This window comes from Pseudopodoces humilis, chromosome 25 (assembly GCF_049639895.1).
Source record: "Pseudopodoces humilis isolate 2021_Gansu_Grassland_sample_001 chromosome 25, ASM4963989v1, whole genome shotgun sequence".
NCBI classification, from domain to species: Eukaryota; Metazoa; Chordata; class Aves; order Passeriformes; family Paridae; genus Pseudopodoces; species Pseudopodoces humilis.
In genome coordinates this window covers 4571121-4588637 of record NC_142224.1, presented here as the reverse complement: position 1 = coordinate 4588637, position 17517 = coordinate 4571121, and the positions used below count along the sequence as shown (strand labels likewise).

The 17517-nt window shown below is 51.2% G+C and overlaps 1 protein-coding gene across 2 annotated transcripts in view; it reads left to right on the top strand.

Moving 5' to 3' along the window:
- POU2F3 (POU class 2 homeobox 3) overlaps positions 1-17517 on the top strand; it is a 38809-nt gene that overhangs the window by 4202 nt on the left and 17090 nt on the right. For both annotated transcript variants that reach the window (XM_005528481.3, XM_088066807.1), the window contains exons 2-4: positions 2-55; positions 655-723; positions 11790-11824. In XM_005528481.3, the coding sequence (XP_005528538.2) occupies positions 2-55; positions 655-723; positions 11790-11824 (158 nt within the window). The remainder of the gene's footprint in view (position 1; positions 56-654; positions 724-11789; positions 11825-17517) is intronic.

Sequence of the window (17517 nt, the reverse complement as noted above, 5' to 3'; positions counted from 1 at the left end):
GCTGTCCCCGAAGGAGAAAGTGGCCCCGGGTGTGGTGGCAGTCATCACTTCAAGGGTAAATGACAAATTCCTTGGCATGGGTGAGGATGGGGGAGCTGGAGGGGTTGGGGACAACGCTTTGGGGCAAGGCAGCTTCTGGGGGGCTTGTGAGGGGTGTGAGCACCTGCATGGGACTGGGAAGAGCAGAAATAAAGTGCAGGTAGAGGCAGTGGGAAATGCAAGTTGAGTTTGAGCCATCTCGAAGGACAGGGAAGGGATCTGGGAGAAAGCTGGAGGGATCCCCAGGTGTGGGAGGATGTGTCACAGCCAGACCACCACGGCAGGTTTGGGAAGCCTGAGCGGGGCTGGGCAGCTCCCAGTGCTGAATCCACCCCTTTATCCCGTGGCTGAGGAAGGATGAGAAGGGTGAAAACCCCACAGCAAACTGGGGAGGGGGGACAGGAGTGAGGGGGCTGCAAAGAGCAACAGGAGGGAAAGTGCATCCTCAGAGCTGATGAATATTCTAGTGCCTGGATGTTGAGGAATCAGAAATTTGAAAGTCTGATGGTTTATTATAATTACACACATTCATTTGTGCTGTTTAGTGGAAGCCACATGTGCCTGTTGCCTGGGACTGTGACCTGTTATTAAAATCAGTTGTGCCTCCTTTTCCAGAGATCAAGATGAGCGGGGATGCGGCAGATTCCACAGATACCCGGCACGAACCTGACCAGGTGGAGCCAGGTAAGGAGGGCCTGGGGTGGCAGGGGCAGGAGAGGGAGGGGAAAGAAAAGAAAAATTAAGGGGAAAAAAAAAAAAAATAAAAGGGAATGTGGGTGCTGGAAGTTTCTCCCCGTGCTTTTTTCTCGGCTCCTGTTGCTGCTCTTGCAGCCTGGGAGTTGATCAGGAATGCGCTCCGGGCTAGGATTGCGCTGGTATCTTGATCGGCGATGCAAGATCCCTCGTGTGTGACTGCAGCGAATCCCTGAGTGCCTCCCTGATGTCCTCAGTGGGTTTGACATGGAAATTAGCTCACGCCTCTGCCACAGCAGTCCTGCCTTTGGAACAGTCCTGGTGCACTCAGCTTAGCTCTGTATCACCCAGGGGCTGTGCCAGGAGCTTTTCCTTAGGGAAAACAGCATTTTTCGGGCTCTGTGTGTGTGGGGGGGAAATGGGAGGGACTTTGGGAATAACCAAATCCAGCTGAGGAGTTCCAGCAAGAAGGGATGGAGAGGAGTGGTTGGGTTTCTCACCTCACACCTGAGGCTGTGCAGGCTCCAGCTCCTCCACATCCCTCAGATCTGGAATGCTGAGGCCCAGGGTGATCCTTTGAAGATGACAGTGATGGTGGGAGCACTGATTTCTGCCAGGTTTGCCCACCACGAGGTGTAACAGGCACCCGAAAAATCAGGTTTGTGTTTTCAGGCTGCCTGAAGTGAGATTTGAATATAAGGCCTGAGCCCTGTAATTTCCCCAGGGGCCGTGGTCACATCCCTTTTTAGGCAAATGAGCAACAATAAGAAATCGTTTTAGCACCCACTAGGTACAGCAAATTGAGATTATTAAAAGCTGTGCCATAGGCTTACAAATCAACACCTTTCAAAACAACAACCGGCGGAGAAAATGTAGAAGAATCAAATATTCTCTGAGTAACCAAGAGCCCTAAGCTTGGGCCAAGGGGATGTGTAAGAGCAGGAGAAAACTTTGCAAGGAATTATAAAATTTGAGATAACTTAGGAAAAAAAAAAAGATATTTTGGGTAAGCAATAGAATTCCAGGTTTTAAAGGGACTAACCCCACCCCTTGATTTAGAAATCCTCTGTGCCCTTGGCTGTTAAGATGGGTTATTTGACATAATCTAAAATAGAGATAAAATCTGCTTCTATTCACATCCGTGAACTCTGATTGACTTTGGCCAGCTCAGCTCCTGCTTGGGGCTCTCAAATCACCCCAAGTTGGAGTTTGGGATAAACGAGCAACAAAACACATCCCCAACCCAAATCTCCTCCAAAACACCCTGGGAGCTGTTACAGGGCCTTAAATTGGGAACTGGAGCCCCCTGAAATATTTGGCGCTCATTGAGGGGTGGCAGGATTAATCAAGATTAAGGAAAATGGGGATTTAATTCTGGTATTGGCTGTTATTAAATGCAGTGGGAGGCTCTGGCTGCTGCTGCTGCTGTTGGAGTCAGAAGTGTTAAAGCAGAAGCTGGCAGCACGTTTGGTTGGATAAAATACGGGTTTTGGGGTTTTTTTTTTTCAGCTTAAGCATCCCAGACAGCCATTAGCGTGAGCTGCAGCGCCCCTTTTTAGTGGTAATTGAGAAGAGAAAGCAGAGCAGTGAAGTCAATTTGTTTGAAAATAACAAAAAATGTTCGCGGCAGCGTTCTCTCTCGGAGCCTTCAAATCAAGCAGGGAAATCAGGACGAGTAAATCGCCTTCATTTGCAAAGAGTGCCACAAAGAACATGTTTAAATCGCTTTTTAAATTATTTATTTTATTTTTTTTTTTCTGAGGCTGTCCCGTTGATTTTTTTTTGTCTGTCCGGGTTCTCCTGGGAAAGGTGACACTGTAAAGGGTTGGGAACTTCTTTGGGGGGTCCCCAGCAGCAATCACAGCCCCTCCTGAGGCTGCCAGCCTTGGGGACACCTTGTAGGACCCTGGGGGGTGGCATCACCCTCTCACTCACCTGTCCAAGGTGCAGCTCAGGGTTCCTCACCCAAACCCTCTCCGAGTTGTTTCCTCTCTTCTTTCAGCCCTTTCTGTTTATAAACAACAAAACTCTCTTTGTGCCGAGCTTCCCGGGAAGTTTTGGTGCTCCCCTGCACGCGTTGTTGGAGGAATATTTACTGCAGCTCCAAATAGCGGCGTGTTTTGGTTACCTGCTTCATGTGGGAAAGGGCTCCGTGTGTTTTCTGATGACTCATTAATTGAATTTCCCATTTCCTACTGAATCCACACGGCTCCCCAGGAAGCTCGTTCCCCCCCAAAGGAAGGAAAATTAACAATACTCTTACCATATTAACAATACCAGACCTAGAAATCCTCCTAGGTGCAGGTACCCAGAGGTTTCTCATCACCAAAAGATGCGGGCTGGCTCCAAGAACTTGGGAAAAGAAAAAAGGAGGGAATTAAGTATCAAAATCCTTTTGTAAACCGAGCCCTTGATCTAAAGCTGATGCCTAAAGATCTGATGGGAAGTGTCAGTAGCAGAAGCATAATCTCATCCTTTCATATCCCCGCCAATTCCAGGTTTAGAAGAGAGGAAAAAAAAACGGGGTAATTTGGGGCATTGTTTTACTTTGAAAGTGTTTGAAATAATTGTGGGGGGTTTTTCTTTTTTGAGAAAATTGTTAAAATCGTTCACTTTTCATAGGTAGTTTGGAGAGCTCAGTGCTTTTTTCTTTTTTTTTTTTTCCTTTTCATCCACACCAATTTCATAGAAAATGTTTCAGGGCTTTTAAAAAAAAATATATGTATTCTCCAGAAACTTGTGGTTTTTTGATCCCAAATCCCCCGGTTACAGTGAAATTATGCCATTTTACGAATTATTATTTAAAATATATATAATTTTTAAGGGTTCTCACTGCCAAGCCCTGTGAATATTAATCCTTCCTTTACTTCAGCTCTGAATTTTTTTAATCACGTGTGTGTTGGGGGGAACAGGCAGTTGCTCCCACGAGGGTTGGTTTGCCTTCCCCATCACCCCGGAGATGCGGGGCAGGCTGATCAGGGATCATCCCTTTGCTTTTAGGGCCCTTTTCCCCTTTCCCTGCGTGATTCCAAGCCTTGGCATCGTGGCCGGGCTCCCAGGCGAGCCTCCATGGGGGGTAATGAAGAGCAGCGAGTTTTCTGCTTGGCTCGGAGCTCTTTTCATCTTTTTTAAACTGATGAAAGCCATGCCAGCGAGAGCTCGGCACTGATTTTTTTGATGGGAACTGTGGGGGCTTGGCAGTGCCGAGTGTCGCCCCTGGTCCTGCGGCCCCGGGGGCAGAGATCTCCCCCTTCTTGTGGTTTATCTAAGCCCTGCTATCTGATGCAACAGAACGCTGAGGTGGGACTTGCCCCTGTCTGTCTGTTTGTTTGTGTCAGACACTTGTTCCCCGCTTATCTCCTCCATCAAAACAGGTTACACCAAGCAGAGCTACTTCCCTTTGATTTCATCTGTTGAGGCTATGGGGGGGAAGCCAAAGCTTTTACAAAAAGGGCGATAGGGAAGCGCTTCAAACACAACCACGGGGAAGGGAATAGCTGCAGGCACCGCCAGCATCTGCCCTCCCCACCCTGGAACCCGCGGAGCTGGGCACTGCCAGCAGCCCAGGGTGGGCACCCCAGCTCCAGGGGGATGTGGGGTGCCCCATGGGACAGCCCTGTGGAGAGGGTTTGGGCGGCTCCTGGGATGGGGAGGTTGGCTGAGCCAAGGGAAGTTTAGGTTGGATGTCAGGAAGAAGTTTTTTACAGAAAGGGTGATAAAGTGTTGGAATGGTCTGCCCGGGGAGGTGGTGGAGTCACCATCCCTGGATGTGTGTAAAACAGACTGGATGTGGCACTCGGTGCTGTGGTTTAGTTGAGGTTTTTGGGCTGGGTTGGACTCGATCTTGAAGGTCTTTTCCAACCTGGTGATTCCATAATTCTATGGTTCTGTGATTCCATGGTTCTGTGATTCCATGGTTCTGTGATTCCATGATTCCGTGATTCCGTGATTCCATGGTTCTGTGATTCCATGATTCCATGATTCTGTGATTTCATGGTTCTGTGATTCCATGATTCTGTGATTCCGTGATTCCATGGTTCTGTGATTCCATGATTCCATGGTTCTGTGATTCCATGGTTCTGTGATTCCATGATTCCATGGTTCTGTGATTCCATGGTTCTGTGATTCCATGATTCCATGGTTCTGTGATTCCATGATTCCATGGTTCTGTGATTCCATGATTCCATGATTCCGTGATTCCATGGTTCTGTGATTCCATGATTCCGTGATTCCATGATTCCGTGATTCCGTGATTCCGTGATTCCATGATTCCATGATTCCGTGATTCCATGATTCCATGATTCCGTGATTCCATGGTTCTGTGATTCCATGATTCCGTGATTCCATGATTCCATGATTCCGTGATTCCATGATTCCATGATTCCGTGATTCCATGGTTCTGTGATTCCATGGTTCTGTGATTCCATGATTCCGTGATTCCATGATTCCGTGATTCCGTGATTCCGTGATTCCATGATTCCGTGATTCCATGATTCCATGATTCCGTGATTCTGTGATTCCATGGCTGAGCCTGGGAGCTGCAGGAGGAGCGATGGGGACAGAAGGCTGGCTGGCTTGGTGGAGCTCTGGGCTCGTGGTGGCCGTGGGAGCAGGGTTATCTCACCCTCACAGCTCAGGTAACTTTTCTGAGTGCTTTAGGATCCGGACCAGGGAGGGACCCACAGGATCATCCAGGGCAGCTCCTGGCCCTGCTCAGACACCCCCAAATCCCTGGCAGCGCTGTCCAAAGGCTCCTGGAGCTCTGGCAGCCTCGGGGCCGTGCCCATTCCCTGGAGAGCCTGGGCAGTGCCAACACCCTCGGGGGGAAGAACCTTTCCCTGAGATCCATCCCAAATTCCCCTGGCCCAGCTCCAGCCGTTCCCTGGGTCACAGAGAGCAGAATCAGAGCTGGCCCTCAGCCACGTGTCACTTCTCCCCTGTGGAGAGCACTCATGCAGCAATCCATCCTCTCAGGGGTGCGCTGCATCTGCTCCTGAGCATCCCTTGTGAGGAGCCGCTGCTGTGCCACCCATCCCTGCGGGTGCCGTCCTTCCCCTTGGTGCCCACTGGAGCCTGCAGCAAGGTGTCAGCACAGGGCACCTCCCTGTGCCACAGGACAGCTCTGAAACTGGACACCAGAACCTCCAGCCTGGCCAAATCCCCTCCCAGTGCCAGCGTTTTGCATTAAATCCGTGGCAGGGCAGATGGAAAATCAGAGGCTTTGCCTCAGTCTGCCTCTACCGCAAACTGAATTGAGCCCTCAGCTCGCAGGTGAGAGTCCTGCTCTCTTCTCACACCTCTCTGCAGGGTGTGAGCTGTCTGCAGGTGCTGCTCTGCCCAGGGATGGTTCTGGGAAGGTGGCTCTTTGTGGCACAGTCTCTTTGGAAGGTGATGGATCATGTTGGGACAAGGTTTGGAGGTCCTGGCCTCTGTGTCAGCCCCTAACTGAGGTGAAAGGATCCAGCACACAGGTGAGGGATGGCAGATTGGGCTGAGGGGTGCTCAGCCCGTGCTGCCTCACAGCTTTTTTATTTTTTATTTTTTATTTTTTTCAGGGAGCTTTTTTTCTCCTTCTGCCTTTTGTTGTTCCCTCCTCAGCCCGGGCTGGAAGCAGCATGCCAGGCCAAAGTCTTTTGAGGAAACTTGGCCTCTCCTGGCCCCACGCTGAGCTCAGTCCTGGGCTACGCCTTTGCTCCCCAAGGCTGGCTCTCCCTCGTGAAACTTTCCTCAAAGCCTCCAGGATTTCTCTGGTCTTTTCCCCCTGCAGCAATGCACAGCCCCAGGACAAGTCCCGGGTAAATGAAAGCTGCAGCGGTTGGGCTGGAAACAGCTGGTTGCTATGGCAATTGGGGCTGCTCGGGATTTGCATAAGGCTGATGATTTTCATAGCACAGCCACATTTAAGGCAAGCAGGAGAAATTTCCATATTCCCAGCTCCGAGTCAGTTGGGGCGTGGGGGAGGCCAGGAGGGGGATATTTGAAATTCAAATGAAGGTGATTAGGGTTTGAGGTTGGGTTATTTTATTTTTTTTTCTTAAACATCCCATTATGGAAGAGGATAAAAAAGGATGGGGAGGGGAAAGGGGAACAAAAGGCTGGTTTGACTTGAATTAGAGGGGCAAAGGAAGAGCTGGTCTGATCTGCCTCTTGCCTCTGGTCTAGGAGAAGAGACTTGCCCTCTCCCAGCAGCTGCAGGTGAAATGTTTTCCGTGGGAACAACTGCTGCCCTCGGGTTTCCTTCTGGAAGGTGCCCAAGTCTCCCACACTCGCTGTCCTGCTCTCCCCCTCACCCTGCCCCACACGGAGGGGCTGCAGAGGGACCTGGGGACGGGGCTTCTCGGAGGCACTGCTGACAGAGGGAAGGCATTTCTATAACCCAGGGGTTATAAAAGCGCTTGAGTGTTCAGTGAAAGCTTCCCCTGGAGTCTGGAGCTGTCTGAGTCAGCACAAGATTCGCTTTTGCTCACCAGCCTTGGCTTTCCCATGGGGATGCTCCGATGGTTTGAGTGTTTGTGTCTTTGGAGCAAAGAGTTCAGATTAGAACTGCAGCCTTACCTGGCTGCCTCAAGAACTCCCCATCCTGCTCACACTTTAAAAAGCACTTTTTAAGAGCCTTGGGAGCATCAAGTGTCCCAGCAGGGCGTGTGGGAATCCAGGGAATTGACTGGTGCCTGCTCAGCTGCAGTTCCTCCTGCCCCAGCGCTGGTGGGAGCAGCTGGAGGGAATCAGGGGTGGCCACTCCGTGGGGAAAAGGTGATTTGAGTGAGGTCCCAGCATTCAGGGCCTCCTGCTGGCTCTGGGGAAGTCGCTGGTGTGGCTGCTGGGAGCAGCAGCATGAAGGCCATGCCTTGGTTTTTGCCTGAATTTCCAAAGTCAGTGGACATCCTGGGGAGTGTTTTGTGCTGAATATCTTGTTTTGCTTATTCCTTCAGTGCAGGTGAGCATTTGGCTTCATTTACAGCTTGTGGGACAAGTACTGGTTATAGTTAGAGGAATTGCCACCCTTTTCTCTACCAGCACTTGGGCAATCTCTTAACTTCACACCTTGTTTGAGGTGAAAGATTTGAACAGTGAATTTATCAGAAATGCCCCTTGAAAGGCACCCTACACCCGGCCTGCTCTGCCAATCTCCTGTGGCATTGTGCTTCATCAGACGGAGTGCAAAAATCTCCAGGATAGGTGAGATTAATCTTAATTTTAGGTATTCAACCCTCTGAGGCTTCAGCCTGACCCGCTCACCCCAGGCAGTCCCTGATGGAAACGGGGATCTCCAGAGGGTGATTCATCCCTGTGCCGTCTATCTCAGGGGCAAGAGGAATTGCCCTCTGGAAGCTCCTGCTTCCTCTGCATGGCTGCAAAGGGAGCCTGGAGCAATTGGCTCCCACTGAGGCACCTGAAAGTTTCAGACATCTCAGGCCAGGCGGCCGAACCCTTGCGTGGTGTCTGCCTGGCACTGCTCCCCCAGCGCCCTTCAGCTCTTCCCCATTTCCCTCCCAAATGTGCAGCAGCAAACTGATTCCCTGCGGGAATTCTCCAACACCTGCTGCAGGCTGGAATCACCTCCTCATCCCCCCGTCCCTCCAGAGCATGGGGTGAGTTCAGTGCAGCTGCCTGGGAACAGGGATGAGCCCTGTTGGAGTGGCCAGGTGAGAAGTGTCACTCCCTGGAGGTGACACCTGCCCGTGTGAAGATGAAGGCCACCCTGATTTTACTTTTCCCCCATTAAGGTGCTTTTATCCTGCAGGGCCGGACTGGCTCTGCAGCTCTGCTCCCCATGGATCCCTCGCCCTGGGTTTTCCAGGGGGGAACAGCAGCGGGTGGGGGGAAGCTGCCCGGAACTGCTGCGCTGCTCCCATCCCCAGAGAAACCTCCCCAGGCAAACTCGCACCAGATCTGATGCCAGGGCTATGCAAAACAGCTGCCAGGTGAACCAAGGAGAGCAGCACAACCCTGGGCTGCCGGGCTCGGGGAGCCAGCTGAGCTTATCACTGCTTTTCCAAACAGCCAGGAGCCGAGGGTGAAGCCCTGGTGATGGGCGAGCTGCTGGGAATTGATGGGGCTCCAAGCAGCCTTTCCCCGTTGAAATCCCAGGGCTTCCCCAGCCCCGTGGAATTTCAGGAAGGGGAGGACTGATCTAGCAGATTCTGGAGGTTCTGGATCCCACTGTGTCTGGCTCGTGCAGCAAAAATCGAGTTGTTGGCTGGGCTGAAGCTCCATTAAAATGAGTGGAGTTCTGGCAGCTTGCAGCAGGAGAGAGAATCTGCTGCCACTTACACTTTTCTTTCTTTTTATCTCCTGGAGCTAGAAAAGATTAAATCTTAAGTGCAGATTGTTTGAACAGCTCGTTCCTTTAAGGAGAGAAATGACTGCTGCAGTGCGAGTCCTGATGTTGACAGAAACTGGGAGGAAGCCGAGGCTATTTTTATAAAGCATTTGTAGGAAAGAAAGTTACAGTTCAACTGAAAGAGGAGAGCTGCTATCCCTATCACACCCAAACCTTGGCTCGCAGCTGCAATCACCTGAATTTTACATTTACTGAAACAGAAAAAGAAGGGCCAGATTTGTTTGCAAATAAACCAGTGCCCAAACACTGGTTGGTCCTGCAGAGATTTGTGTATCCAGCTCCCATTTACATAACCACTGGGAGCAGAAATCACCCCTCCCAGTTTTAAACCTCTCCCTCTTGGACATCTAAGGCTGAACTGGTTGCCCCTGGGTCCCTTTGGAGTCAGTCAGGAGGAATAGTCATCTCCAGAGGGCCATTCCTGCTGGGGAGATGGGTGGCTGAGATAGGCACAGGAATGGCCTCTGGAGGTGCCTGCTGCTCCTTCTGTCTGCCCAGGGAGCTCCCTCCGACTCAGACACCCCACTCAGTGCCAGCCTCCAGGAATATTTGCTCAGCTGGCACAGAATTCCCGGCCGGGGTGCTCCCAAATCCCCCCCTTGTTGATCTGCAGGGATGTGGAGGATGCCGTGTGTGGCTCTGTAGGAGAGGAAGGGACAAAGAGAAGGCCCGAGTGTGTCAGTGCTCGTGGAGGGAGGGAGAGGCTGTGCTGGGGGATGTGGGGCTGTGCAGGGAAGCTCTGTTCCAGCCACACCTCTGGGGTTCCAAGCTTTGGGGTGAGTGCTGGTGACTCAGCCGTCGTCACTGGGACCCAGGGATTCCCCTGCAGCTCTCTGAATCTTGCCTCATCACCACGCTGCGCCCGAACGTGAGCGAAACTCCTGTCTCCAAGAAACCTGGAGATTACCTTTTCCTTCCTGTTCTATTTTAGCAGCTGGGAACTTTTATTTCCTCCTTCCCTCCTGGCTTTGCTTCCCTTCAGCTGCTGTCTCCAGATCGCATCAAACACCCCCCCCCACACCCCATGGGGGTTTCAAAGGTAGAAACTGCAGGCCTTGAAGATGCTCCTGCGGTCCTGCTCAGGTGTGTGGATGCTGATTGTGATCATCCATTAACGCTATCAGCGTTCCCATCGCTGGATTTGCCCTCCTTGGCTTTTGGGGCTGGAAGGGAGCTGGAACGCAATGAATGAACCCCATTCCTGGGGAGGGAGCAGCTGGAGAGAGCTGGACAGGGAGCAGAGGGGGTTGGAGCGAGGGAATTACATGGGGAAAAGAGATAAAGGGCTGGGAGACAGCAGGCTGGGAGGAAGGCAGGGTGAAAATGCAGCCAGGCTGGGAGGAGAGGGCTCAGAGCTGGTTGGGATGCAGAGGGTGAGGAGATGGAGCAGATCTCAAATTGAGGGGGAAGCTCAGAGCTGGTTGAGGTGCAGAGGGTGAGGAGATGTCAAATTGAGGGGGCAGCAGCTCGTTCTGCCGTGGCCCTGCTCGATAGCACAGTCCCACAGCTCCGCTTCCACAGTCAGTGATTTTTAAATGTCACAGATTAAATCTCCAGGGCTGTTTCTAGACAGCAGAGAGCAGCCACAAAGCTCTGTTATCCCTGACTCTCCAATGTTTTGCCATCTGTGGATAATTGTACCGAGAACGCTCCCCCTCAGGATCCACGCTGATTCACCTGGGAATACTCTGTGCATGGAAAATGATGTGCTGGGATAGCATAAAGGATTGTTCAGTTGAGGAAGGTCCATGGCAGAGCTGGATTCACCCTCCTGCATGCCCAGCCTCTCCCAAGCACTTTCCAGCTCTTTGCAGGAGCCCTGAACTGCTGGAAAACACGATGTGTTGGAGCTTGATCAGATCACAGGGCACGGGCTCTGCTTCATGGGGAACGTTATCCTGGAAAAAACAGCAGGAGCGGGAGGCCTGGGGGCTTGTGCCGGTGGGATGTGAACAATTCCAGGCTCCTCATCACCAGCTCGGCTGGACTGGCAGGGAATGGCTTGGGGAATGTGCTGCAAAGGGAAGGGGTGTCTTGGGGTTGCCTGTGCAGCTCGAGAGCTTCGTGGAATCCCTTAAAGCATTCAGATCTGTGGAGAGCACAACCTTTGCTCTGTGATGTTCCTGATGAATTTGGCAGGTGTGATGGCGGGAGGGGGGGATGTTTATCATCAAAGGGGAATGAGTGAAGGCCTGTGCGGTACCTTCAGGCTGAAACCTGTCTGATTTTTCCCCCTGTGCCTGCCAATCTCTTTTGGAATCAAGGAGACGCCTCTTGAGCACAACCCCACGGCACCCTGTGTTCCTCCAGATATCCCGTAATTACGCGGTGCCACGCGGGTTCCTGAAGATCCCGGGCCAGCAGCCCTGGCCACCTGCTTGCTGGCCTTTCCCACAGCTAGCCCTGGATTTCCCTGGAGATTTGTGATGTCCTCCAGCTCACCTCTGCTGGAATCTCCCTTGCGCTCAGCGAGATTTCCCCCACCCTTGGCCAGGTATCTCCCAGGCAGGAACACTTTTATTATCCCTCAGCAAGGGTTGGCACCACCAAAATGCTGCAGAATCCTTCATCCTTCCATTTCTGCACCCTCCTCCTCCTCTCCTTGCTCTCCCAGGGCCAATTTTTTGGTTATGTGCGTTCCAGGTTCTGGAAAGCTCTCACCAGTGCTGGCTGTCATTAATACTGAGATGTTTTTCTCTTTGTTTCGTTGTAGGGAATGAACAGAATGGGCTGGACTTTAACAGGCAGGTAAGATGCTCCCTGGCTTCCCAGGCATTCTCCTCCTTTCTGGAATGGCTGTGTTTCACTTGCTCATCGTGCTGCAGCTCCTGCAGAGAGATAAAAACTGTTAGGTCAGAAGGTGCCATTAAACAGACCACAGAACTTCTTCCCAGTTCCCCTTGTGGGATGCTGTGACAGATTACACCCCTGGCTTCCCTCTCCCTAATTCATGCAAGTTCAGCTAATTACAGAGCTCCTTTAAATGACCATTTGCTCAAGGGGTTTTCTGGCTTTTAAAATTTTTTTTGTATCATGGTTTAGAAACAAAAAGCACCTCAGTTGTGGTGGCAAGGGTACAAATCCCTCCCCAAAGCCCTGGTGCTGTGATACTGGCACTGGCAAGGACAAAGGCCCTCAGGAGTGTCAGCCAGCACTAAAAATCATGTGGTTTGAGATCTTGGAGTGCACAGGTCAAATTCCTGTCTGCAAGGCAGCAGGGAAAGGGACAGCAGATAAAAATATGGGGCAAGCAAACCCCAATTGCAAAGAGCAGCTGAGGGGCCGTGTCCCTGCTGTGTGTGCCCTTCTCCCCCTGCTTTGTCCAGCTAAAAGCCTTCCCTGGCTCACTGAGTGCCTGCTGATCTTCCTGGGTGGCTCTAAAGATCCCTGAGTGTCACATCAGGAGGTGACAGCCCTCTGGAGCCCGTGGATCTGGGCAGACACAGGAGCTCTGCTGGCAGGGTGGGAGGCACAGGGTGCCCAGAGCAGCTGGGGCTGCCCCTGGATCCCTGGAAGTGCCCAAGGCCAGGCTGGATGAGGCTTGGAGCAGCCTGGGACAGTGGAAGTTGTCCCTGCTCAAGGCAGGGGTGGGATGAGAAGAGTTTTAAGGTTCCTTCCAGCCCAAACCATTCTGAGATTTTAGGAAAATGCTCTCTGAGCCCAGAGCTGAGGCCTCCTGTGGCCAGCAGAGCTGGAAAGGAAAAGAGGAGTCTGGAGAGCCAAACTCTGCCCTGCTGCAGGATTCCAGGGGCTGGATGGGAGCAGGAATGCAGGAGGGGCTGTAACTCCATGGACAGACTTGAGGGTGATGTTAGCACAGCAAGCGATCCACTTCCAACGTGCATTCCCCAAATCCAAAGGCTCCATACCCTGTGAGCAGCACTGGGCAGCTGTGCCTCTTCCACGTGGCTTTTTGTCCCTCAAGCTTCCCTTGGTGGCTCTCACCGTGACAAATGTCAGCCAGGCTGCTGTTTGTTTGTTTGCTTTGGCTGCTCCAGCCTTGGGTGGGTCTCCCCTTCCTACCAAAGGTGTCTTGACATGCTCAGCCATCTTCCAGGATTCTGGAATCCCCAGCTGCAAACAAAAAGCCCTGTGTCTGCAGCCCAGGGCTGGGAGAAGAATCCAATCAGCTCACGGGGGTGATAAAAGGATATTTCAGATAGAAATGAGCAGGAAAACGTCTCCTGTGGCAGCAGCACAGAGGTGTTGGGGCTGGGGTTAATCGAGGAGAGGTGCTGGAGCAATGCTGATCTGACCCACCACCCTCTGTATTCCTCTGGGTGATGCTGGGGAAGCTGTGGGGGCAGCCAGGCTTGCAGGCAGTAGAAATATCCTCCTCCTAAAAAGAAACTGTGTCTTTATGCTTTTTTTTTTTTTTTCTTCAGCATTTTCACTTTTATTTTCCTCCCTCCACCAAAACAGCACCGCAAAATCCAATTCATTTATTCCAGCTTGTCTGTGTAACTGAATAGCCAACTTAGCTGGGGATTTAGCAAGGTTTAAAAAGCAAAAGACTGTGAATGAGCTAGTTTTATTGTTTTATTTTATTTCTAATCTGCTCTGATTCCCCAGAGCCCACTGAGGGGGTTTGCAGTGATGCCAGGGATGGGATGTAACAGTCCCTGAGTGGACACAGGCCTGTGCAAGTGGCTCTTTGTCTCCCTCTCTTGGCCCTCCCAAGGCCATGGGTAGAGTGATTTTAAATCATTATTATTTAAAATAATAATTACTATTTGAAAGTATTGTTATTTAAAATAATAATTATTATTTTAAATTATTCTCTTAAATGAGCAGGAGCCCAAATGCACACGGGCTCCACACTCACATTTAGGGTTGACCTCAGCTGTTGGTGAATTCATCCTCAATTCAGCAAATAGATTTCAAATGACAAGAAAAAAGGAAGAGAGGAGAGCTGGAAATATCAAAGTGTTTTCATGTAAAATCAGGTGCTGTGCTCTTTCATTAGGGGTAGAGGTTGGTGGGTTTTTTAATTTGGTTTGGGGTTTGAGGTTGGTTTTAGGTGCTTTTTTTTCCCCCCCCCTTTTTCGTTGGCTTGCAATTCAAGTTTTCAAACCGAAGCCAGGGCAGGATGGTTTGAAACCCAACTCCAAACTGACTGCAGGAGCTCTCTTTGCCTTTATTTGGAGTGCTGGGCTCTAATCACTTTGAAGATCATAAATCTCACATCGTTGAAGCCTCTCCCCCAGCCTTTGTAGATGGCCTACATTTCAGGTCTGCTTCCCTCCCTCCCTCCCGTGTTGTGCTCCGGGCGGGATGGGAAGGGTGGAGTGACCTGGTTAGACCCCTTCCCTGCCTCCCATCTCCCTGCTGGGGCTGCTCTCACCCTGCAAACGGGGAGGGAGGGAAACTCTTGCGGAGTTTGAGGTTTTCTAGCAGTTTGTGGGTCAGCCCTGCGCTTTATGAGAAAGCTCCCTCTGATCCCTCAGCCTATTTGGCAAACAGTTCTTCTCTCCCCCCCTTCCCCTCCCCTCTTCAAACTCTCCTCCCACCTGGATGCAACAGTAATTTGTATGTGAATGAGAGGGAAAAGGGTGTGGATGGAAAAAGCAGCATCTTCTGCCTTGCCTATCTGGTTTGGCTTTTTTTATTTAGTGAGTCTAATGCTGGTTGTTTCCTGTTTATGGCGAGGGAAATGCAAAGGCACAGTAATAAACTTTCACCTTCGGTGCTGGCAGCCTGCACAGGGACATCTGCCTCCTGATGGGATGGGATGGTGGCCAGAGCGTGGCTGGGACAGATCTGAGTGTCCCTGCCTTTTCCTGGCAAAATTCAAGCCCCCTTTGCCTCAAATGGGAGCAGGACAGGTGCTGGGAGTGCTGGAATTGGAGCTTCCCCTGGCTGCCATGTGGTGATCCTGCCCGGGCTGTCCTCAGCTCTGCTCGCGTTTAATTCCCCGTTCAGCCTTTAGGAAATTCTGGATTGTTTGTTTTTGTAGCTGCTCTGGAGAGCCAGGTGTCTGGAGCTGAGCCCTGGGATAGAGCTGCCTGCTGGAATACACACACGGATGGAGGGCTGATGGTTTTGGGAGGTGCCAGGGCTTGTGTGAGTGGTGTGAGGGTTGAGCCCAGCTCACAGTGATGTGCATCTGTCCACAGCTGGGGGAGGAGAATGCACAGCTGCTGAAGCCAGGAGTGCTTTTCCAGCAGGGAAATGATGGCAGGACCTTGTTGGTCCAGGGAGGAATGCAGGATCAGCTCTTCTCCTTCCAGAGGAGTGAGAGCTCCTCTCCAGAGCTGGGAGAGATGTCTCTCTTGAAATGGAGCTGACAGGTTCTTGTGCGAGCAGAGCTGGGCAGGATCTGACTCTGCTCCCTATCCAAATGTGTCAGGCACTCTTCATGCCAGCAAAGGGCTGACCCTTGCAGGACAGGCTGTCGTTTGTTTATCAAACCTGTCATTAGCATCAATCACATCAATCTGAAGTGATCTGGCTGGGAGATTTGACAATGTTTAAGACAGGCAGGCAGGCACTGAAGTGCCTGAGCAGGGCCAAACTTCAGTTTTCCTGTTGGTTCTTTATTCCTGTTGTTTGCTGTCTTTAGTTTACACCACTCAGAGGATGTAGGAAGGATACATATTTCCAACAGGCTTCCTAGAAAGAAAAAAAAAAATTATTATTATTTTCAGCTGGCTCTGTTGAAAAATTCCTCCTTTCTAAAAGCAGGTCAAGCATCCTGTGTGTTACTGCCCTGCTCTCTTACAAGAGGTGCTGAAGGGGTTCCTTTCCCTCAGGACCTCCTTGTCTAAGTCCTCTCCCTGCTCTGTTCATATCTGACAGTCCTTGCCCAAAGAAACTTTAATTTCTGAGGTTTGTGTGGGATTTCCAGCAGTTGCTTTGAGTTATCTCAGGGCTCCACAGCTGATGTCCTGTAGGCACACGATGTGAGAAATTCAAAGTGGGCAAACTGCACCTGAGATGTGAAATCCCTGGTGGCTCCTTTTCAGTGCCACTAATAAACACCCTGACCTTGTTTGGTACCTTCCACCCACACGTCTGAAGGCTCTTTGCTAATGATTTAGCATCCCTTGGTGCCTCTGGAAGGAGTTTTGCAGACACAGCCTGACTCCCAGGCTGGAAAAGCCAGAGAGGCTTTTCCCAAAGATGCTGAGCTCTGATTGCAGCTGGGATCAGGGGGTGCTTCATGGGCCAGTTGCCCGTGGACATTGGGCTCTATTGAAATCCAGGGGCCTGAGCTGGGTTATGGACTCCCATCCTCTGATTCACCGTCTTGTGCTCAACCACAGACAAGTTCTTCCTCCCCTCCATCCTTTTGAAGGTGCAGAGAAGGGCCTAACTCGCCGAGTAGTTTGTTATTAATATCTGGGATGCAAAACTCCCTGCACATTTAATTTCGCTCCACCAGGGCTTCCCTCCCCCCGGGGAGCTCTCTCATAGCTTTTCATTCTGCTCCATGTTCCCACCTCCCCCTAATCTCAGGTGCTCCCTGGATGTCATTGCTGTTCCTGCTTGGCTTTTCCCCCTGTGGGTAGCTCAGGTTTCAGTCTGCCCTCCAGATTTCCATCCCAGTCCTGCTTTGCCCTCCTCTCAAGGGGAGGTTCACATCCTTCTTCCTTCTCCCCTCTGGGGATCAATTCAGATTTCACTCTCTCTTCTCCCCATTGCCCCAGGGGATCAGCCTAAGCCTTGCATCTGCTTTTCATCTCTTGAGCCTCCCCTGGCTGGAAATCAGGGCTGGCCTTGTATCTGCCTCACCTGACACTGGATCTAAGCTCAGCTCTGCCCTGGCCTTTCCCTTTTGAAGTCTCCCTGCTCTGTCCTAGGGACAGGCTGATTGCATAAATTTGTTTGTGTGCAGGTTCCTCATTGAAATGCAGCCCTTTGGGAAAGCATCAGAGAAAGCCCTGGCTCCAGGGAAAGTCCTCTGTGTCTAAATCTGGCCCTGCTTTGCTTAGGACAGATATGCAGAGGAACCCCTTCTTCAGGCTGGGTTTGTTCTCGGATGAGCTTGCTGGGAATGAACTCCAAAACAGGCCAGGGGAACTTGTGAGGGAAAGGGGATGCAATTAGGAGCAAGGATTTGGCCTTTTTAATTGCTTTTCTCAAGAGGTGGACTGAAACCACTGAATTAATTTGTTGACAACAACCCAGAGCTGGCTGGATTTTATCTGTTCCTTAACATCCAAACTCCCAAACTCCTGCTCTCCTGCTTTTAAAGGGCAAACTTCATTTATAATGTGTTTCCTACACCTGTTTCCTTGGCAAAATACCTGGTACAGTTGTTTCAGATCTGTCTGAGAGGGAGAGACAGAGATCTTCGTGCAAATTCCCTGCTCATCCCTCGGGAAACGCTCTCTGTGCTCACAAGGGACAAGTCCTGGTTTCACAGACCTGTCTGAAGGGTCACAAAACTTGTTTTCCACAGCAGCAGCTCAGCCCAGGGCACGGCTGTCACTGGACCA